Consider the following 23,867-nt stretch of genomic DNA (forward strand, 5'->3'; position numbering starts at 1 on the left):
AGAGGAACTTTTTCTTTTTTAAGGAAAGCAAAATAGCTACAAGGGCATTAAAAAAAAATTGTTGATGCATAAGAACACATTTCATTTCTTAAGATGTCTTATATAACTTCTACTGATAGATTGATCATCCCTAATTACTTTAATAAATATTTTCGTGATGTTACAACCAAAATCAAAAGAGGATCTGTGAGTTCTAGATCTATTAGCAATTACATGTGCATCATTGTTTGCAGATCTTTTAACATGGTTCAAACTAAAAGAAGAAGAAGAAGAAAGCATATGCCTTATTTCATCTACAATTCCTTGATTCATCAAGTGAACAGAAGGGCTGGCATGCTTGATGGAGCTAATTACATTTGTACAGTCGCTTTCGAAAATTACTTTCTGCAAGCTTCTTCCTTTGGTTGCTTCTTTCATGGACAAACATTCAGCCTGTTCTGGGTCCATTCCTCCATTGAAGTATCCTCCTCCGATGCCCCTTCATTGACCTGTTGAATCACGGATAATTAAACCAATACCAACATTAGATGTATTATAATCAAAAAAAGCATCTAAATTAATTTTGGACTCATCTGTTGGTGGAGGAGACCAAGACTGTTGAACTGACTCTTGCAGAAGGTGACTTTCTTCCGAGCATTGATTCACCATATTATTAATAGAATGTATTGTATTTAAGACATTTTGGTTTTGATTTTCAAACACTTTTAAGAACCTGTTTTTCCTGAGAGACCAGGCTGTAATCATAACTGTTAAGACCCGATGGTTTTTGCTCTGTATGTTGAGCTTGTATGTTCGCAACATTCACATTCATGGCTAAACAGATGGATCTAGAATGGTCACAGTAAATATGCAGATGTTGTAATGTTTCTTCATGTGCAAGACATTTAGGACATATGGTTTCAATGTCTTTCCTCTAATTGTTTAACTTTACCCTACAAGGCACAATTCTCTCAAGGCATTTCCAAATAAACAGTTTGACCTTATGGGGTGCTTTTGTTTTCCACAATTGTTTCTTGATGAGATTTGGAATTTTATAATTCCTTTGATTTGTGGTATGATATTGAGTTGTTAATTCCTTATATGTCGACTTGACTGAGAATTCACCTGATCTACTTGGTTCCCAAATAAGTTTGTCACTACCATACTGAACTAGGTGCATTTTTAAAATTAAATCAGTTGTTTCTCTAAAAAATAAAGCCTGTACAAGCTGGGTATTCCATCTTCTGGGATGTTGAAGCATTAGATCAGAAACTTAACAATTCAAGCTGGTTTTAGGAAAGTTTCACTTGGAGTTGGAGGAGAGGCTATCCTCTCACCCATTTATCATACAAGACTAAGACCTTGGTTCCACATCTTATATTTCATCTATGAAATTTCATAACATACTGAAGTCCCAACTCTAACCCCTTCCAGATCCAAGAAAAGTTGTTATGGGTTTCTTGAAGATGAAGAAAGTCACAATAAGTAGAATACTTGGCTTTCATAATTTGAGTCCAAGGCTTATCTTTCTCTATTACGCCATCTTAGTTATTAGAGCATTGTCGTATTGCTCTAGATTTCTAAAAGCTAATCCCCCTCATTTTTAGAAAAGCAAAGAGCTATCATATTTAATCCTTTGTTATTCTTATGTCCCCATCAAAATCTTCTTTGGATTGTATCAAGTTTGTTAGTAATATGTTTTGGAAGCTTGAAGTTGCTCATGTAATGAGCTGGATAGAGTTGAGAACTGATTTAACTAGCGTTGTTCGAGCTGCTTGATTTAGAGTTTTAGAACACCATCCTTGAAATTTTTTTCATAAGAATCTTGAGTTGAACTGAAAAATTAGATTTAGACTTGCCTCAGAGTATAGGACGACCCATATACTTATCCGAAGTACAAAGTTGTTTAACTCCCAACATATCTCTGATAGATATTTTATGTTCATGAGAAAGGTCTCCAGTAATGAATGCTGATGATTTCGCAAAATTTATCATTTGGTCTGAAAGCCGACTAAACTCTTTTAGGCTGGTCTTAACTTGATTAATGCTTCTTTGGTCAGATTGAAAGAAGCAAAATAGATATGGAGTTCTTAACTACCTGTATACCTTGTAACATGTTTAGAGCTTCCGCATGAATTAGAGATCTGGCTAGATACTCCATAAAAATTATGAAAAGTTAAGGGGATAATGGGTCCCCTTTCCTAAGCTCTCTAGTATAAGTGTAAGACTGACAGTTGCTTCCATTTAGACAAATTGAAACAATAGTTGTTGAAATACACTGCTGGATAATTATACACCAGTCTTCGCGGAAACCTAAAGAAAGAAGCATTTTATCAATAAAAGACCATTCAACTCTATCAAAGGCCTTCGACATATCTAGTTTTAAATCCACCAGCACTTGTTTTTTCTTTGATCTCTTCATAGAATGTATCAATTCATGTGCCATGACTATATTATCATTAATATATCTCTTTGGTACATAAGCAGCTTGAGTGGGTAATATTATTTTCTCTATCCGAGGCTTCATCCTTGTAACCAATAACTTAGAAATTATTTTATAAGTTATGTTACAGAGACCAGTAATCCTATAATCATTTGGTGTTGAAGGATGATGCGTTTTTGGGATTAGACAAGTTGTGGCCTGGTTTATGTTTGGTGGCATTTTTTGTTTTTGAATGAAAAAATCCGCACCAGTTGAATGATATCATAAGTAAACCTTCTTCGCCTTTTATAATAATCTTTTCCTCCCTTCTTATGGATAAGTTCCCATAAGATTAATATATTACAAAACTCTTATTTTCCAAGTTATTAAGGAACCTTAAAAGGCCCTCGTCTTACTTGGAATGAGGCCCAACTAATTCAAAACCTTTCTCCTTGGTCTAGGTTACCCATCACTTCTTGGGTTAAGGGGCTACCCCTTTTAGGGTCAATTATTTTCATGTATCAACACTAAGGAATGGAAATGAGCTGTGTTGTTATCTGTATCTCTAAGTCGGTGATCTCTAGATTTTTGTTGCCCAAAATCATCTTCAATTTTCTTCCTGTAGTTCATTCTTCCAATGGTGAGATGAATATTACTGGAGTTATCATCACTATAAGGCTTAGCTTGAAGATGAGATAAGCTCCCTTGAAGTTGATTGATATGAAAACTGATTCTACCAAAATTCTCTCTATACCATTTAAAGAGATTTCTTCTAGCATTTGGTAGTTTTTGTGTTATGTTCCTACCACTGAAAGAAGAATTCCAACTGTCGGAAATGAGTTCTGAGCATTTTGGATCACTGATCCAGCATCTATAGAATTTCCAAACATTCCTAGGATTGCAAATATCCGTCTCTGTAGTGAGAAGTATCGGACAATGATCTGAACCTAAGAATGGAAGATGAAGAACCTTAGAGTCTGGATAATCTCGTAACCAGTTAGAATTCTGTAATGCCATATCAATCCTAGCTTTGTTGTAACCTTTTACGTCAATCCTATTAGACCAAGTGTGATGACTTCCTGAATAACACATATCCATTAGGCCAACATTGTTTATCTAGTGAACTACTACTTGTTGAGGCATCAAATCTAGACAAATGAACATTGATATTACCTATAACAACCCATGGTTCAAAAACATTTTCACTGAGATCCTTTAGGAATTCCCACTGTTGTTTTTTCAATTCATAATGAGTTGAACCATAGACATAGGAAAGAATCAACTCTTGCTTATAAGTATTAGATGTAATGATTAGATGAATCATGTTATCTTTACTAAAAGCAATATCACATGGAAACCCAATTTTCCATAAAAGAGCTGGCCCTCCAGACAAACCAATTGAACTAACAAACACAGAATTGGGATAATTATATCTTTGAGTTAAAATTTTTTCTTTATTTTCCCAAATTTTAGTTTCTGTAAGAAAAATAATGTCTGGATTATGTTTCTGGATTATGTCTCCTAAGTAATCTCTTGTGTCTTTAGCTACTAACCCTTGAACATTCCAAGATAAAATTTTCATTTTATCTCAGCGAAACAATAAACACAATGAAAACCTAATATCATAATTATGATTATAGACAGAGAATCGATAGGGTATACAAAAAATAGGGAATTAGAAAAATTGAAATCTAAAACAGATTGAGTATAGAGTACATGGCCATCAGTGCTTGAAGTTGTGCCTTTAACTTTTTGGAGTAATTTTGCTCTGAAACAGTCCCATGAAATGAAGGATAAGAATTATGTGATGGAGAAAACCCTTCCAGATTAACATGCTCATTTGCTAAAGAATCATCATTTTGACTAGTAGAATTATGACTTGAAATGTTTTCTTCAAACTGAGAATTGAGGGATTGAAGCGGTTTCTTATAGGATCTAGTACTATGAAGTAAATATGGATCAATGTTGTCAACACTGAGATCATCGAATGTTATACCGAATTCTCCTAAAGAATATAGGATTTAGAAGATTAGTATTTGACCTGAACCCACTTTCCTGACCCATCAATGATTTAAAAGCCAGTAACTGCTGCTCCACATTTTCATCTGAGGTGTATTCTAAAATATTGTAGTTGCCTATGTTATGGCTGATATTCTGATCCGAGTTTCTAGTGTTATGAGGCCCACCTTTCTCCATTCTAATTCTCTTCCCATGTCTATGGACCACTTCCTCTGTCACTCTTGCTCTATTAAAATTAACATGTAACATACCTTGAGTATCATAACCAATTGAAGTAACTGGTCTATAAATCTCCAATCGAACATTATGTTATTGTATGTATGTTGCTGATTTAGAGTAATTGTATCCTTTATCACTGACAAGGTGAATTGTGCAGGGTTCTCATTTAAAGAACTTGCTGGCATGCAGCCAACCTCATTTAAATCTATCGCATCTTCATTAATTTGAGATATTGCAAGTTGATTCCCCTTTTTATGACTATGATCAGAAGAAGTGATCATTGCATGCTGAGTTTCTTGTTCTTGTTGAACTTGAGAAGAATTAATGTTCACAGATTTGACTCTTCTCATATCTGGATTTGTCTATGAAGGTGGGTCTAAGATTGAAGTTGAAGAAAGATATCATCTTTGCTGTTGAAGCAAGTAACTTGGTATTGTCTAAAACTCCAGTTCTTTATGATCAATAGTGTAGCATTAACCACATAAATTCAAATGTTGCTTTTTATAAAACAGCAAAATCCATGCTTATTCTCCTGCTGCATTTTTCATCCAAAATCCCCTACGAAGAGGATCTCTGATATCAACTAAAACTAAAGCCTTTTGAACCTTTCCTTTTGGTACAACACAATCTAGCGGATATAATTCTATAACTTCACCCATAGATTTAGATCTTCCTTTAACAATAATTGGATTCACAAAACCCGGTTGCATGTTATAAGGCGTAACCAGGGTAACTGCTTTGTTAAATCCACTGCACTTTTCGGCATCATTGGGTTCCAAGGTTCCAAAACCAGCAAATCACTTTCTATAAACCAAGTCTGAACTTTATAACTACGTGATATTCTTCTTGACTAAAAAACTTTATCAAGTAGCAGTCGTTATTTTTTTTATATATAAATATATCTTTACTTTTTAGCGATAATTTCTTAAGTTCTTTATCAAGTTCACCGACTGTATATATTTTAGAAGAGTATCCCTTACCCATGAAACTGTACTTGAACTGAGAATCACCCTGTAGTAGATCTTCTTTCGATAACTCTGGTTCCTTCAAAGCCTTAGTCTCTCAGTTATAGATGTGAATTCCATTTTTTCCTGAAATTCTCTAATTTCAGAGTCCATGAAAAATGAACATAAATTATTAGAGAAAAGATGGGAGAAGAGAACGGGGTGAAGGATTAATATAAAGAAGTTTTTGGCTCTATTTTGATGGGTGAATGTTGTACACTTGGACGACTTCTTATTACAACAGTCTAGTTTAGGTCTAGGGTTAAAGTTTAGACGGCTGTTTTTCGGCTGACAGAGGAAAAGAGAAAAAAGCTGAAAAGAACAATTGTTTTTAGGAATTTAAAAGGTAGATATGGTTGAAAATGTGGGAGTTGGATCATCTTGATCTCGTGCAAATCAGTCATCAAAGATGGAGGGATGAGAATAAGATATAGGGGATTACAGGACAATCAGGCAAATCTGCTCCAATATCCAAACCAATCTCCAATCACAACGGCCAGTACCTAGTAAGAAGAGAAGTAAACTGACATTAGGATTAAAATAAAATTATATCAGGAGAGAAAGGAAGGTAAGAAAATCACATGCAAGATTGAAAATTTAAGATCGAAGAAGAATAATTAAAGAGAGAATTGTTTGACTCACGAGCAATTCTATCGCTGAGTCATTTGCCGAGTCAAGCTGTTATGCAGCGAAGTTAGGTTGAGTGAGGGACTAGGTACCAAGAATTGAGTACTTTAAGTAACAAATTATTCAATATTTTCATTTTGAATTTGAACTTTGCAATGTTTTCTGATATTTATGCAGTGACCTAATCTTCGTCGGTGTTAGGAAATTTTTTCTTTCACTACATAAAAGATTAGTATATTTTAAATGTATAGACATAAAAGACTAGTGCATCCTAAATGTTTAATCGTACATATATGTTGTACACCTTGAAAGTCATTAGAATTTGTGGATTTTCTAAGACAAGTAATTGAGTACCAAATAACTTGGAGCGAAAATAAAAAGAAGTATGGTTTTGATTTTTTTATATTTGACGTTGATGGCATTTTCGACCACCCAGTTAGTTTGCGTCGGATCTTCTCTCCTTCCTTGTCAATCCCATTGATATCCTAGTAGTTAATCAAAAATATGGGTGTACGCATGGGCGGAGCTAGATCATGGCAAGGGTAGGCAAATATCCTACCCTTCTGGCCTAGCTCCCAAACCTTTTTTCATTTAGGTTATGGGCTCCAAACCCATTTTGAAAAACTTGCCTACCCTAACCCATAATTTCTATTTAATGATCAAAGAACAAATTGATTAAACAAAGCATAAATCATAAAGAAGATATTGGGGGTGAAGAATTGATACGCATAACCTCCATCTGTGGGTTATATAAGATTTATTTTATATAGATACTTAAATTATAGGATCATTGAACTTCATGATAATCACACAGTAAATATAAAAGAATGGTTTATGAGAAATACCTTATAGCGTTAATCCATCGTACATGATCGATCATCTTACTGCAGCCGTAATACCTTGTAGAGGTTTTGGTTTCTCTCTCTTGACCTTAGCCGTACTGAGTTATTCCTTGGATACAATAGTGATGGTTATTGTTTCTCTTTAATAGGTAGAGAGAGGACCAAGTTCCTAGGGTTTTAGTATTAGACATTAGATCTCGACCGTCTATCGAGGAAGAGCGTAAATAGGATACTAACTCCTTATATAAACCATGGATTAGATATTTAGCAATCTCCTAAATATAACCAGATTCTCACATGGAACCAATAAAGATAATTATCCTGCAAAAATTATCTTACATTCTCCCATTGGTCCATGTGATAATTTATTAATGGTTAATTTCAGGAACCATAAGGCACGCGTAATTGCTAAACATAATAAATTAGTGGTTAACATAATACTACCTTGTTCAAGCAAACTACTCATGCGAGTCATAGCGGTGGCACATTGTCCTGTTATCAACATGTTCCCTTCCATGTACCACAACATTAGTACCTCACTCAACTAGGCCTTAAATAGGAGTATTATAATGGTCCAGTGATGTCTTTAAGAAAGACGATTTCTGTAAACATTCATCCATTCACATAAAAGTATACTAAACATGGATAAAGAAATATATTCAGAATACATTAATAAGAGATCAATAAGTGTTCCAAAAATAAGCACATAAATTAGTTGAATTCAATAATCAATTACTCCCACAGACCTGAGATTTTAATGTTTTTTTAAGAGGTCTTAAAAGGATTAAGTGCATCTCCGAATGCAATTGTGCTTAAGCGATAAATTAACAACTATTGTTTCTGAATTTCCTAATTCACGCATATATACTCAAGGTTCATGTGTTTTGTTCCCTTCGTATACATATCGTGCTTTAATGCTGCGAAGCTAAGACGATAAATTTCAGCACTATAGAGACAAACCTTAAGTCTCTAAGTACCGCAGTCATAAATATTCAAACTCAATTGTGGGACTAGTATTAATGGATTCTTCCTTTATAGAATCCATACATCTACAAAATTGAAGTCTGAAAAACCCAATCAACTCTTGTTGGGTTTGCTAACTAATTATAAGACATAAGTGAAACTAGTATCTCAAAATTCTTGATAGCTTTCCTGTAATTTTTTCTTCGATTCTTTAACATATCAACAACTTGTTATAAGTATCATATCAGAATTAAGACGTAATTAAGAATAAATTTATATCTTCTATCCAACATGAAATAAAATCTGTTAAATATGTTATTATCTCAAAATTCCTTGAATATTCGATATATTCCTTATATGAGAGCTTTAGTAATCCATATGATATTACTATCACATGGTAAGCTTCATTGATATCCTTTATTTCAAAAAATATAGAGATATGCATAAAGTCAAGATCACTACTCGTAGGTAGTATGTCTTAACATACAAGACCAAGAGTATGAATTGCTCCCAATGATATTGAGGTATATGCATAAATCTGTAATAATTTCATCCAAAACTTGAAACATTTATAGTTTTGTTGAATTTCATATACCATTATGGGAGTCTGCTTAAATTTCATACTTTGATTTCTAAATATTGTAGACTAAAATTTATCATTGATAAACGTTATTTTCACATTTGAGTATTGCCTCTTAAGTCATACTGAGCTACTAATAATACTATGATAATTCTGAATAAGTCTTTCTTTGACACGAGAGAAAAAATTATTTATAATCAATGCATCATTTGAATAAAATCTCGGGCTGCAGTTCGGGCTTTATATCATTTAGTTATGCTATTACAGTCATGCTAGGGCTGAAAGACCCACTTGCACACAACTGTTTTGTGTCGTTTGTGCAACTAAATAATATCTCGGACTTGACGTTCAACCATTGATTTTATCTCACATAGCATCAATCCATTAACCAAAATTATTATCTTACACATAATAGTTTGTGAACCAGAAACCGAGTCTTTTCCATTCCATATCAAAATGAAAAAAATTCTTGTAAGCAAATCACTGAAACAACATGAACAACTTTCTTTCAATCTCTTTTGAGACATTCTTAGTGCTAGTAAATGCTGTTATAAGGAAATTTCTTTATTGGCGGTATTTTATTATGGAATATAGGATAAAAGAAATTGTGGTCTTTCATTATCTAACATTCTGACAATGAGAAGATTCACAATATCTGTAGAAATCTTAAATAAGAGATCATTATCATGACCTCTTGAACAGATATATTCACGAACTCCCACCGATTATTCCATCACTAATGAATTTATATTTTCGGTTTCAACAAATATCATACTACAGTTAGAACATTAAATAATACCATTTTGATTATTTAGGAAAACCAATGAAACAATAATAGTTTTCAAATCCAATTTTCATTCTTGGAAATGTAAGCCTCACCTCCAACTGAACAACCATAACTTAAATGTGATCTAAACTAGGTTTCCAACCTTTAAAGTCCGAAGTGTGTCTTTGAAACTGCTTTATTCAGAAATCTATTTAAATCACACAGTTGTAGAAAGAATATACATTCACAGATGTGTGGCAATTATGCATAACTCATTATGTTTCTAACTATTTTCATAAAAGTATGATTTTGCCTTTTGTTATACACCATTATGCCAAGGATAAGTTGGCCTTGTGTATTGAATAAAAATTCCAAACTTTTGGAGATATTACGCGAAAGATTTAGGATATTATCCTGTTTTCTCATACCTTTCACAATATTCACCACCTTTGTCAGACTTTATGATTTTCACTTTCTCTATAATTTGCACTCAATTTCAATAATGAATGTTCGAGAAAACATCCACAGATTGAGATTCATAATGCAATTTATAGATGTACACAATAACGCGAAAAACAACATCATGTGATAAACAATTTTATCTTCCAAAAGTTGGACCATTAACTAAAATTCTACAAAATAATTGTAATCAGCAATTAATAAGAACAAAAACTGAAAGTTATAATAGAGATAAATGACAATTAAGATTAAAATAGTTTCATACCTTCAATAGGATTCTCCTGTGGGTAAAACCTTATCAAGGAACAAAGTAAGACATGAAAAATATCTGTGGATATTTTACATTCTCATAATTCAACATTATGTCTGTCAAATACTACAACTAGAATCACCTGTGGGCAATTCACTTCCTAAAATGTATTAACAAACTCCAATAATTCTAAATATGTTCAACCTAATATAATGTGAATTGTAGTCACTTGTGGGTGGCTATTATTTCACATGTATATGAAACATTTAGATAACCTTAATTCTTGTTTAACGTGTGAAGAAAAACTACTTGTGAGCAGCATTGTTCTAATCGTTAAATCAAACTAAGAGGACTCAAAATATACAACACTTACCAGATAAGAGCATAGCATCACTGTGGTGATAACTAAACTATGCAGCAAACATGTACAATTGCAAATACCACACTAACTTTTCTTGTGATGTTTCACAGTCCCACTCAATGATATGGACATACTTGATCTGATCATAAATTTAGTCGCTTATATATAATAATGAGTAACCCTAAAACATCAGTCACGAACATTTATTCAAAAGCATGCCATATATGAATTGTGAAAAAATATCAACACCCTATAATCGAAAAATATTCAAACATAATGAACTTTTTCTTAAACCAAACTCGAGCATGAAGCAAGTCTATAAATATAATTCAATAATGAAATTTTGTTGAATAAAAATTCTTTGATGCATCGCTCGTTTAAATATGATACAAACTTAAAGATCGTGATAAATAACGGATATATGATGAATTAATATGAAAGGTGTTAAATAATCAATGAATATCATTTTCAGAAATATGGAGAAATTTATCAAAAATAAAACCTCAATTTCATAGAGGATGCAAAAAGTTTTGGACAGCATAAGAAAAATCCGTAATAGGTTACTCAACTCGAGTTAATTTATGTAAATTTTGTTTTATACACTGCCAATTATTTAATTACCATAATGTATGATCAGATATTGTACACTTCAATGTTATCTTAAACATGTGAACTCAAATTACCTGTGGGTAATTGTTGTTCTAATACATTTAAGAAAAACAATATAAGCACTTGACATGATAACGATTATGACTGGAAAAATTATTTGACATCACTGTGGTGATATCCAAACAACTCAAAAATAATGCCATAATAACTACTAAACCTTGCCTTTACGGCTTGGCGTATTCGTGCTTACAATAAAATTATTATTATTGCTAAGATAAGACACTCTAGTATCACTGTGGTGATAGCTAAAGAATTATGACCTAAGAATCTTAAGCACAATAATTTTATACGTACAATTGAAATTATCATCAACATTGGGAGAAAATTGAAACATAATGACACAAGACGCCCTCAAGATTCAAATCAGTTCATATCCATAATATATGATCAACAATCATATCAGTCAATGTTTTCTTAAATACATGAACTCAAATTTCCTGTGGGTAAATTATGTTCTAATATATTTAAGAAAAAAAAATATTACAAGCATTAGAAAAACTGTGATCATGGACAAAAATGATTTGACATCACTGTGGTGATAGCCAATCAACTAAAATAATGCCATTATCACATGATATCGATAACTGCAAAACCTACATTTTACGGTTTGCAAATTCATGCTTATAATAACATTATGATTATATTGAGATATCACACCCTAGCATCACTGTGGTGATAACTATAGAGTCCCATAATAATTTCAAGTATAATCTCATAAAATTTAAAGAAAAGCAATAATGTGAGAGAAACTATACCATAACGCACAAGCACACAAACCATATCATAATGCACACACAAATTTAATGGTGTCAAAAAATGGTTTTCATTATAAAATCATTCGATAAAAAAACTATTTAAATTGTGCATTAATGTTTTCAATGAAGCGGAAGCGCATTAATTGGATCGCACATTCTTTAGGTAAAACCATTTCGTAATTTCTTAATCATTCATATTGGTTTTAATTATAGACCGGTTCTATCCATAAAGTGATTGCACAGTGAACAAGTCTATTTGCAATTAAATGTAAACCAAAAAGATCTAAAATGGACCAGTTCAAAAAACTATTCAGACAAGAACAAAATTAACATACAAAAGTGTTTTGACGTTGTCATGGTCAACTGAATTTACCACGATAACATTTTTGTCAACTTCATAAGATGTAGTTAACTCAATTTGGTGTTCAAAAAAGATGAAACACGGTACAATTCATTTCATTTAGTTATATTGTTATGCTAATGGAAAACAGACATTCCGCGACCGCCAGGACACGTCATATACACGCGTTAAACGACTTGTTCTAGGGTTCTCTGAATGGGCCGTTTATAAAGCGTTTTTTAATTGCACGACCCTTAATACGTGGGCCTCTGAACAGAGACCTTTTCTTACGGTAACTAGATCCGGACTCGCTATACTGGTCGTAGATTTGAATTATAATATTAAAAAAATACAGATTCAGATCAGCTGAAATGTCTGAATGGATGAATCTGAATTAATCTTTCTGGTGTTTAAGTCAAACTACAGTCAAAACTGAAATTCCAATGCAACCTTAAATTTAACTGAAATTCAAATGCTACTCAAATTTAACTGAAATTCAAATGCAAATCGAATTTTACTGAAATTAAAGTGCAACTTCAAATTTAACTGAGAATACATGTCCAAGATTGCTAAGTTCTGATAACAACATGCTAAACTAATAGACAACTGATAAAAAAACAAAATGATAATTTAGCTCCTCCTATGACAATATTTCACAAATGATATCAAGCAGAGCATCCATGTGTTGTGTCATTGGTTTACATGCGACTTCCTGCAAAGCAAATCAACAACAGTACAATGACTTCGTTCAGTTCATAATACACGGCAGAACAAAATAAGTTACTAGATATAGGTCATGTACAACAGTGTGAGGTAATTTGATAGACATTCTAGCAATGGGTAGTAGCTGAAAGCACATGTGTGAGATAATTTAACATATAGGTCATGTAGATAACAGTTGGCTAATTTATTGCAGGGCACATCACATATGTAATTTAACAACTAATAATATTAGTTGGGGGGAAGATGTATATAAATACATGCAGTATTGGCCACAAACTGCAGGAAAGTTATCGCACAACCATAACTACGATAGGAGAAGATTGGAACAAAACAGAAGCTTCAAGAAAATCGAAGGAAGATACAAGGGAAGAAGAAGATACCTGCACAAGCTAAACTAGTAATCATATGTGCGCAGGGGAGCTATAAGTGGAAGAAGAAGAAGATTATAAGTGAGCTCATTTATTAGTATCAAACTTTATATGTCACAGATCAAAAATAACTTTGTATGCTTTCGCTCACAAGAAGCATACCAGATTAAGGTCTTAGTAATTCAAACTCAGATGGTGGTATAAGTAACGTGAAGGAATGCTTATCTTTCAAGTAAAACAGATGTACGTTGTAGTTTAATTCAGCTCTTTCGTTGTGGATTATACCCAGGTGAGCAGCACAAACATTTCCAGTATTGCCACCTTGTGTTCACCTTGATGTTAACTGCATAATTCATGTGTAAGTTTCTGATTTACAGAACATCTCAACAACTTAATGCATACCATTGTCGTAGCTAGTTTTAAACATGCAGCAGAATAAGTTTTCAGCATCAATTAACCAAAATTAACTTGGGCAGTATACTATAAACTAGCTTGATAAGAGAATTGAGAATACAGCTTAAAGGGATTAAAGATTATGCTGCTCAGTTTTGAAATGAGATAATGCCATGATAATTGACTACAAATAAGTAGAGGCTGTAAAACTTAGCTCTGTTTTGAAAAATCACTGAAGTACCCACATATAGAGAATGGTACTATCCCTGTGTTACGATGACATAAAGAAGCATGGTACTACAACTACACAGTACTTGAATAAAGACCCTAAGAAACACAAGAACAATAAAATTTGTGCAAGATTTAATATATGTTTACTCACAAGGCACTTAGAACATATGTTTACTACAACTACATAATCATATAAATACAAAAGGTGCTTGATACATGCAACTCGTGTGTACTTGCTATTTTTCCCATTAGGAGTATAAATGGACTTGTACTCATATTGACTAGTTAACATAAAATGTGCATTTGAGGTTTATAAAGCTTACAACGAGGTGGGTGAAAGCTATCCAGAGATATGTAAAGCCTGCACACGAAAAGAAACACTAGTTTTCAGCCTTCCGACCCTGGACAAGCTTTCCAGAGTAATAATAAGAAGTATACTACATTACTAAAAACAGGTGAATGAACTTGCCAGAAGAATAATAAGAAGTCCTGAGACAGCAAGGACTCCTTCTATGACATCTGCGTGCCTACATATAAATTTGGTAGTTGAGTGCATTGCAATGTATGGAATGATGGAAATGAATAAGTGAAAGACTAAATTCATTATGGGTCAAAATAGATCCTTGTTCGACTGATCAAGCACGATTTAGCAGACCTAAAATCACATAGATTCTCTTTTAAGAGACTGAAAGAAACTAATTCAGCAGTTTAACACACACACTTTGACACTACATCGTTCAGTTTTAGAAGAAAGGGAGCCTAAACACTGTCAGGTCATTTGTTCTTGTGGAAAACGACGACGACGTCGAACTCTTCCCTGATCTGAATCATAATATCGACTAGTCAATTTCCATATAGATACAATCAGTTTATATAGCCTGAATTGATTTAACTGAGAGAAGTCAAACATTCATGAAAATAATGCAAATACCAGCATACATATTAAAGATTATAAGTGGTTCAAACAAAAGCATGACATCATGTTGAAGACACCGTGCATACATCATATTTCTGCAGCAACATATTTCACAAGACTTATAAGTGGTGACCATAACTAGAGCATTGACAAGAGATTCTTAGTTCTCGCCATATTTTCATCCATCTTTCACTAATGGTAACAATAGCTAATGAGACGTCATTTATTAACATTGCAGACTTCATACTTCATCTAAATACCTATAACAACACATTCCAGAAAAGAGACCAGAACTTAAAGCATTTACAAGGGATTCTTAGTTCTATAGCAGATGCAATTGCGTTTTTGACATTGCAGACTTCATACTGCATTTAGCACCAACTAACTAGGTAATTTACTAACTTAGTAGATAAACAGCCCAAGGGATATGAAATATGTAACTCGAGCATACCTATTCGTTGCAAGCTCCATGTTTTGAGATTGAACAGGGTGGTAATCTTTCTCCTACAAATTGGAAAGATAAAAGTGTAAGAAAGAAGCAACTCCACTAAGTATGTACTACAACGAAATGATAAGGAAAATCATCGAATGAGTTAGCAAAAGTAAAGTACTTTCAGTTTGATCATATTGGGAACTGATTCACTTTTGTCAAAAGGCTATAGAAAACTAGTTATTGCCTGCAATGAGAAGAGCGGATCTTTCAACATAAACATACACAATAGAAGATTGAATTCAATCCAGGCCCTAAATAAAAAAAACCAAAACAGATTAAGAACTTACAAATCCATAGGGTTCTTTGTGGCACCTTCCCTGATAAATTTGAACAACACCCAGTAAGTAAATACCCTAAATGTGCGAAGATGATACAAAAATTCAAATATCATTTCATTGTGATGCAACCAGAAAAAAGCGAAAGAATGGACTCTTGGTTATATTCACCACTAAGCAATATCAATCAGACAGTTTAAAGTCCACAGTAAAAAGGAAAAAAAAAAACTGAATGTGAAAACATCTTACCAAGGTGTAGCCACCAGAGAGAGCAACAATATCTCTGTCTTATATAGTTACCTTTGATGTTTCACCTCATTTTTCCAGCACGAAAGAAAGATCCGTGAGAACCTTACCTGCAACAAAATTACAACCAATTATTAGATTCACAAATACACAGATTCATAATAAAAAAAAATGGTGATAGAATTGAGAAGTGAAGCATGGTTCTCAGCACTTCCTTATCACCATATCAGATATATCCAACCCAAACTAAGTACTCCGATTATTAGTCGATCCACCTGCAATTTTGAGAACTTTATCACTTATCACTTACAAAACCGAACTTCACAAAAGAGTTCATTCACCAGACAAACACAGTACAAATTTGTTTGGACGAGCACCAACACAAAAATAACCAACAACTTAATGCAGAATCACCATAAATTCAAGAAAACCCCTAAAATAAAAGGAGAATAAAGGATAAACACCAAACCTCAGATCTCTTCCACATAATCAGTAAAGTTGCATGCTATGTGAACCCTTGTTTTTATCACATCACAGTGAACTGGTGCATAATTGTTCAGGAGACTTGTACTTTCCTACAGAAACCGAAATAAGTTAAATTTCAATTTCATGAAAACTCCCCAAAATAAATCGAAATTAAACCATTTAAATCAAAATTACAAGTAACAGGATATAAATAATCATAAAACAAACAAACTAACATTACCGAAAATGTGATTCAACAACAAAACTCACCCATTTTTAACAGGATTATTCTTCCATCTTCATATCTAAAAATTGAAAATGAAAACAACAATTAGAAGAAGAAAGAGAGTGATTGCCAAAGAAAATAGACAGGAATGTTCTACAAACACAATTACAGAAACCCTAACAGTATCCCCAAATAGAAACCTTAATTTGCATTTCAAATCTGAATAAAAGTGGTACAAAACGAAACCCTCGGAACAAAATAAAAAGAAGATCGGTTAGTTAATTACAACCTTAACGCAAAGATGAAAACAAGAAGATAGTCCAAGAACAATGGTTTTCTTCCTCTTTGCTTACGTCTGTAGTTCTAGGTTTTATCGGAGAATTCGATGATTTTTTTTTGGAGGAGATGAAGAAGATGGTTAAAGGGGTTGGGTTTAAGAGCAATGATTCAATTGATTTCTTATGTGTTTTTTTTCCAGTATCGATTTGGTGGTGAGGATGAAGAAGATGGATAAGAGTAGGGCTGCACGTGGTCGGGTATAAGCTAAAACCAACCTCGCACCCACAGACTGCGGGTTATTTTTTCATAATCAACCCCGCACCCATAAACAGCGGGCAGGTTTTATTCTCCGATACGGGTTGGGCGGGTATGGGTTGGGCGGGTATGGGTTGGGCGGGTATGGGTTTAAACGGGTTTAAACCTGCTTTATATTCAAGTATTTAAAGTAACTTCTATTCTCCTTGATTAAGTGAGAAAAAAAAAACCAAAACCCCCAAAATATTCATATCTAGGAAGTTCACATATGAAGATTAAGTGTTGAATCTGTTGATTTTTCGATTGTTGTCGATTTCTGGTGAAGATTCGAAGTTGTTGTTGTCGATTTCTGGTGAAGATTTCTGGTAATTGTCGTTCGTAGGTGAAGAAGAAGAACTGAGGAGGAAGAAGAGGAGAGGCCGAACAGAGAGAAGAGTGTAGAAAGTGAATGAGGGTTATCAGTTATCCTATCTACTAGTATTAGGGTTTCATAATGGACGACTAGGATTAGTTTTATCTAATGATATATAATCTGCGGGTTTTTTGGGCGGGTATGGGCGGGTATTAGCTTAAACCAACCTCGCACCCACAGACATCGGTTTTTTTTTTTTCATAACCAACCCCGCACCCACAACGGGCGGATATGGATTAAAAACCCACGGATTTAGCGGGTACGGGTGGGTTTGGGTATCATGGGCGGGTCTTGTGCAGCCCTAGATAAGAGAGGCGCATGAGGGGGAGACCGAGAGAACAGAAGAAGAAAGAGAAAGTGAAGTGAAAAATGAGAGAGAGATATGTATTTATATTCTCTATCTAATAATAAAAAGTATCACATCTAAATCCGTTTTCATGGGTCGCGGGATCGGTAGCAGTTTTAGGAAAAAAAACGTAATTATTCAGAGACGGCTATTAATCATCTCAGAATTTTTCCGTGTTTTTATCATATCAAAGACGGCTATTTTTGGTCAACGATCTAACTACTGTTACCGAGAGTCTCGGATGTGAGTTATAAAAACCCCATTTTCCACTAGTGTTAAACACCAATTCATTTCATTAATTAGCAAAGGTTCACTACTTATTTGATTTACAAGCTCATTATATACCATTATTAAAAAGATTCTTACCATTAAACTCACTAGGAAAAAAAATTAATTTAGTTACGTGTCTAATAAAAAAGATTAGGACATTAGTATTAAAATATATTTTCTTCCAAAATTAAGAGAGAGCCATATGATCTTAAATTATACAATATACCATAATTTTGAACTAACTTGATTTTGATGAAATAATGGAAAATCACACAGGATTTTGATGAGATAATGGAAAATCACACGGGAAAATGAAGTGTGAGCATGATATGCGTCATGATAGTTAGATGCGAAAAGTAACGCAATTTCATAAGAACGATTATAATCACAGGAAAAAATCAAACCCAATTACATTTTATTATTGCATACGATTAGCAGACGATCATGAGTTCTAAACACAAGCTCTAGATGCAAACTATAAGAATTATTTTATATAGATACTTAAATTATAGGATCGTTGAACTTCATGATAATCACACAATCAGTATACAAGAATGGTTTATGAGAAATACCTTCTAGCGTTAATCCATCGTACATGATCGATCATCTTACTGCAGCCGTAATACCTTGTGGAGGTTTTGGTTTCTCTCTCTTGACCTTAACCGTGCTGAGTTATTCCTTGGATACAATAATGATGGTTATTGTTTCCCTTTCATAGGTGGAGAGAGGACCAAGTTCCTAAGATTTTAGTATTAGATATTAGATCTCGACCGTCCATCAAGGAAAAGCATAAATATGATACTAACTCCTTATATAAATCATGGATTAGATATTTAGCAATATCCTAAATATAACCGGATTCTCACATGGACCTAATAACGATAATTATCCTATAAAAATTATCTTACAGGTTAATGATTACATTCTGATTAGACTATATTTTTCAAAAAAGAACGAAAAGAAAGAAAAAAAAGGTCTTAAAACAGAACGCAAAGGAAACTCCTCCTTTATTAAAAATTCATCAGTTCAAAAATATTCAACCTCAAATATTTGAAACCTGGTAAGCAGATTGCTATCGAAGTATATGAGAAACGATTTAGTTGTTCATTATGATCAAAATCAAAATGATCAATTAGAAGGAAGAGTTGCTCATTACAACTTACCTATTTTTGATCTACCAACTTTATATAGTAAACTAAAAGAAACATAAGATTTTACCAAAAGCAATTAGCAATATTAGTTAATTAATTAAATAGCTATACACAACTTCTACGCTAATTCACCAAAATGATATTTAGTAGGACTATCAAGGATTAAATCACTGGTGGGTTGCTGCTGAACCACCAATATTGATCCATTACAACGTGAGTCAGGTGAAGAAAGCATGTCCCCTATAACTCCTAACTCTGGAAACTCATTCCACTCCTCAAGAGCTCGAAGTAGTTCCGACGAGCTTCCGTCATGGTCTTTACCTACTATTAAAAGGTCGAATGTGTATTCGATGGATGTGATCACTGTGACAATCTCCACACTGTCTTTCACTTCTTGTTCTCTATACACTACGTTTTCAAGACCTTCATTATATCTTCGAAAATTTTCGATGCAATCATTATCCAATGAGTAGTTAGGATCATGGTACGTCGGATTATTGGATTTCTCATCCTGGTTATTATAAGAGAACCTGAATAGAGTTAGTTTCACGTTATTGTCCTCTCCCATGCGAGCGCCATAAGATAGTGCTTCTCTGTCATCTGCACCACCCAAGAAGATTACTGCAACACGATATGCAGGTTTTGTTTTATCCGTAATATTACAAGATACTTGTGTTCTTTGCGGATGTCCTCGATCCACTAGGAGACCAACGGAGCAAGGTGCCCTCTTAAGAACGTTTTGGTTCACTTTTCGAATCGACGTTGGCAAATGTAACGAACTACTGAAAGCTGGATTGTGATGGAAGGGTAAGATTATCAGGGACGCTCTTCTTTCTGACGCAATTGAGCAAATGTCGTCATGCATCGTAGTGTACGGCGAGATTGCTGTGAAGGAATTTACCGAAATTGTTCCCCTGCCTTGTTTTTCATACGATTTGAAGGCATTGATGATGTGTGAAGATGAGTTGAATTGTGAACTAATTTTGCGACTCTTGTGAGCAACGAGTAGAGGCGAAGCTCGGCCTTGAAGCTGTATTAAATGAAGCACATAAATGCAGATAGGACTATATGCTGTTGGATGAGAAGCTCCAAGGACATCGAGGATGGTTGGGACATTTTCGTCGTGGTAGATACATGCAAGAATTCGAAATTCTACATTCCGTTTACAATTCTGAATACTTCTTCTTTTGTAGGTAATGTATCTCCTTGAAGGGTTGTACAGAAATTTTACCGTGGGCGAAATTGTTCCGGTTACAATTAGCATTGACAAAACCAGAATAGTGTAAAGAGTATCAGTAATAAGCTGCAAATCAAATTAATAAAGTTAGTTAATCTGGAATGTATTTTTCTAAATAATATATTCCTTCCATCCTATAAAAATGGGGGCTAACTCTTTTTTTTTTCTTTTTTGCGTATAAAAGCACGTAAAAATAGAAATTAGAAAACACCAAAAATTAGAAAGGGTGTGTCTTTTAATTTTTTATTTTTACTTAATAGCAGGTAAAAGTAGAAAAATGGAAAACATTAAAAATTAAGATGAGTGGTTTTTCTTCTTTTGCTACTTTTCTAGTTTTGCTTAAGGACATGTTAATTTAGAAAGTAAAAAACACTTCTCTATTTTTGTTTAAGAACATGCAAAATTAGAAAAATGATAAACGGCTCTGTACGGGAACATGCAAACTTAGGAAAATATAAGAAAATCCATTACTTATAAGATGGAAGTAATAATATTTAATAGAAAATATTAGTCTTGTATCAAATGTATAGATATAGATATATTTACCCCAAGACCTAACGCACAGGCCCAGAACATGAGATCTAATATTCCTTGGACGTTCATGATTAGCCCTAGCAAGAAGGCATCTTGATAAGGCATTCTGCAGTACAGAGCCGGCAGCATTGTTCCCAAAAGCTTTCCTATAAAACTGACTACAACAATGAGCTCCAATATTATAAAATCGTCCAAATTCACTTCAAAAATGTTCACCCGAAATCCGCAGGCGACCACAAAGGTTGGTAGGAGTATATATTTAACGAAAAATTCAAGTTTCTCTTCAATCGCAGCTCCTAAGGGTGGTCCTGCAGGTACCGCCATACCTAGGACCATGGGTCCGAGCAAGAAATGCGACCCTATAACCTCCCCGCATAAAGAACTTAGCAAAACCATCACAAATATGGAAAACACGTACACTTCTTTGACGTTTTTGTCATTAGGTGTATTCCTGATTATCCAAAACATTATCGGTCGCAAAACGAATATAATGCATAAAAACATAGCGCAACAAGCCAAAATGATCAGCATAAGTGCATGTGGTCTCTTGGCTTCGAGGCTTGTTATAATTGTAAAACACACGAAAGCTAAGCACCAGCTAAGTATTCCACTAATCATCGATGCCGACATTGCCAAGCGCCCAAGTTCTGAACTAAGGAGCTGCAAATCATCTAAGAAACAAGCGATGACGTGGAACGAGCTTAGAGACATCATAGCTGCAAAGTTGTGGATGTAGTCAGCAAGTTTGTTGTCCAGTTTGATGCTTTTATCTAGCAACTGAGAGGCTGATAAGTTAAAGAATAAAGGAACTATGAAGACACAAAAACCAATGAACCATGCCTTCTTTCCTGATCTTGTAAGCATGTGCAAGTCTGTCTTCACTCCTATTAGGAATAGAAAGAACATGGAACCAAAGTACTGACAGTTATCAAACATATACATTGAATTGGGAAGGAATAGTTTGGTACTGAACAGGTCGGTGCGCCCAAAACAAGAAGGACCAGCCATTATCCCACCCTGCATATTCATACAGAATCAAAACCATTTATTAGAAAGTAACGGCAAGATTAATCAACAATTCTAATGAAGACCGAGGATATTATTATAGTGTTGTGGTAAATTTATTGGGTGATAAAATTAAGACTACGATTCTCTTCATAAAACTTAGTTAATGAATTTGGGGGCTAACCCAAGTTTAATCCACTATAGATTCGTCATACACATCAATGACCCGACCCCAGTACCAAATTTTTTATCGATAAAAACAAAAACAAAATGAAATGGTGGAGACAAAGAGAACATACTATCATGTGGGAGGTTAAAGAAGTCTGACCAAGAGGTTCTAACAACCACTTCATGAATGATGTAAAAAATGAAGCAATAACTATCTGCAAGGAGAAAACAGGATATAGATAATCAAACGGAGAATCGTCTTCATTCCAAATACTTGAAATTCCATCATATACACCCCCACCGCAATAAAAAATTGTCCCATTGTGGTAATCGACCACTAGCCTCGCAATCTTCATTTTCTATAATCTACTGTGTATGTCTGATCACATGATATTTAATTAACCAGAATATTGATAAGTTGTAGTAAATCACACACTCTCTCTCTCTCTATGTACGTAAAGATTGAAATGTAAGATTAGTTAGATTGCAAAGAAGAAAAACTTGTGAAAAAGAGAAACTGTATATCTTGTGGATTGTAGGTAGTTTTTTCTTTTTTACCACACACGACCCTTTTCTTAGGGAGGGAGGTATTTCAGGATTTGCTTCCACCTCCAATGGAAGAGGAACATATTTGGCTATTATCCCTTGCACAATTATTGGCTTGTATTAATAAACGAAAGGAGATACCAACACTAACTATAGTATACTAATTCGGAGATTTAGTGGTCAAGATTTTTTGTTTTATAATCAGTATATCCACGATGACAAATGATTATCAGTTTATAAGTACACATTGACCGTTTATACATAATAGACGTTTATCACGGATGAAAGGGACTAATATGACTTAACTGATGGGGTTTTGAAGTCATTGGTTTCAAGTTCATCCACACATTTTCCTATTTCATTGTTGGAAGAAAATTAAAATAGCCATGGGACACATTTAAAGGAGTGCGACTTTGTGCACCCATTCCGTACCTTGATATAGGTTGAGATTTAACGGACGTTTTTAATTATCCAAGCTTTTCTCTTTCATTAATAATCCAAATACAAAATGTTAGTTCTCATCAGGTGTTGATCGGGATTATGATGTATCAGCTTGGATTTCAACCTAAGACTAGGGAACACAAAGTGATATATGTGTGTGGACTATAGTTGTAATGCGCTCTTTCCCCTGGTGGTGCATCCACAAGCCATCGCTATAATCTTCCTTTTTATATCCTTCCATTGTGCACACTATAATTCCAAGAGACGTCTTGACGTTACTGAACAAGTATATACCAAAAGCCTTGATATATATAAGAGTTTTTCACAAGGAAACTCTATGGTTACTTGTAAGCATTTGGTAACGGGCCGGGTGCACACAACTCATGGTTATGACCCAAACATCAAAAACCGGGGAACCAATGGAGTACACGTTTAGAAGCATGTTTTGACAATACAAGTTCTAAACAAATGACAGAAAACTTTGACTCTTAACGAGTACAACACAAGTTTGGAAATCAATTGTCATTAAGTAAGAACAAACCGAAGATTTAAAAGAGCATGAGACGGACAAAACACAACAATTGTCCGGAGCAAATCTCAAAGAGGAATATCAAAGCCAAAAGCAAGGAAGA

General features: G+C 34.0%; 1 protein-coding gene and 1 long non-coding RNA gene across 6 annotated transcripts; both read right to left on the reverse strand.

The window, feature by feature from the left end:
• Positions 1-12,745: 12,745 nt before the first annotated feature.
• On the reverse strand, positions 12,746-17,080 carry LOC113329003. 5 transcript variants are annotated; one of them, XR_003349687.1, is made up of 11 exons: positions 16,881-17,080; positions 16,636-16,670; positions 16,370-16,475; positions 16,123-16,175; positions 15,904-16,010; positions 15,667-15,696; positions 15,498-15,563; positions 15,338-15,390; positions 14,294-14,331; positions 13,359-13,689; positions 12,746-12,967 (listed from the first exon to the last, which is right to left on the reverse strand). It is a non-coding gene; the product is annotated as an uncharacterized LOC113329003 (long non-coding RNA). The 5 variants fall into 5 exon arrangements; XR_003349690.1 differs by lacking the exon at positions 16,123-16,175; XR_003349686.1 differs by having other exon boundaries at positions 15,904-16,175.
• A 2,173-nt stretch (positions 17,081-19,253) lies between these two features.
• Positions 19,254-22,891, reverse strand: LOC113329034 (cation/H(+) antiporter 15-like). Its single transcript, XM_026576007.1, has 3 exons — positions 22,380-22,891; positions 21,088-22,092; positions 19,254-20,607 (listed from the first exon to the last, which is right to left on the reverse strand). The coding sequence occupies exons 1-3, from the start codon at positions 22,602-22,604 to the stop codon at positions 19,423-19,425; spliced, it is 2,415 nt and encodes an 804-aa protein (XP_026431792.1). The 5' UTR covers positions 22,605-22,891; the 3' UTR covers positions 19,254-19,422.
• Between the last annotated feature and the right edge of the window lie 976 nt (positions 22,892-23,867).

This window comes from Papaver somniferum, unplaced genomic scaffold (assembly GCF_003573695.1).
Source record: "Papaver somniferum cultivar HN1 unplaced genomic scaffold, ASM357369v1 unplaced-scaffold_115, whole genome shotgun sequence".
Classification (NCBI taxonomy): Eukaryota; Viridiplantae; Streptophyta; class Magnoliopsida; order Ranunculales; family Papaveraceae; genus Papaver; species Papaver somniferum.

Bases quoted from the DNA above. Each gene is read 5' to 3' on its own strand.
- LOC113329034 (XM_026576007.1), bottom strand. From the start codon at position 22,604: ATGAAGATTGCGAGGCTAGTGGTCGATTACCACAATGGGACAATTTTT. The intron at 22,093-22,379 runs GTATGTTCTCTT...ATGAATATGCAG, and splicing joins CTTTAACCTCCCACATGATA to GGTGGGATAATGGCTGGTCC. The intron at 20,608-21,087 runs GTAAATATATCT...TTTGATTTGCAG, and splicing joins CCTGTGCGTTAGGTCTTGGG to CTTATTACTGATACTCTTTA.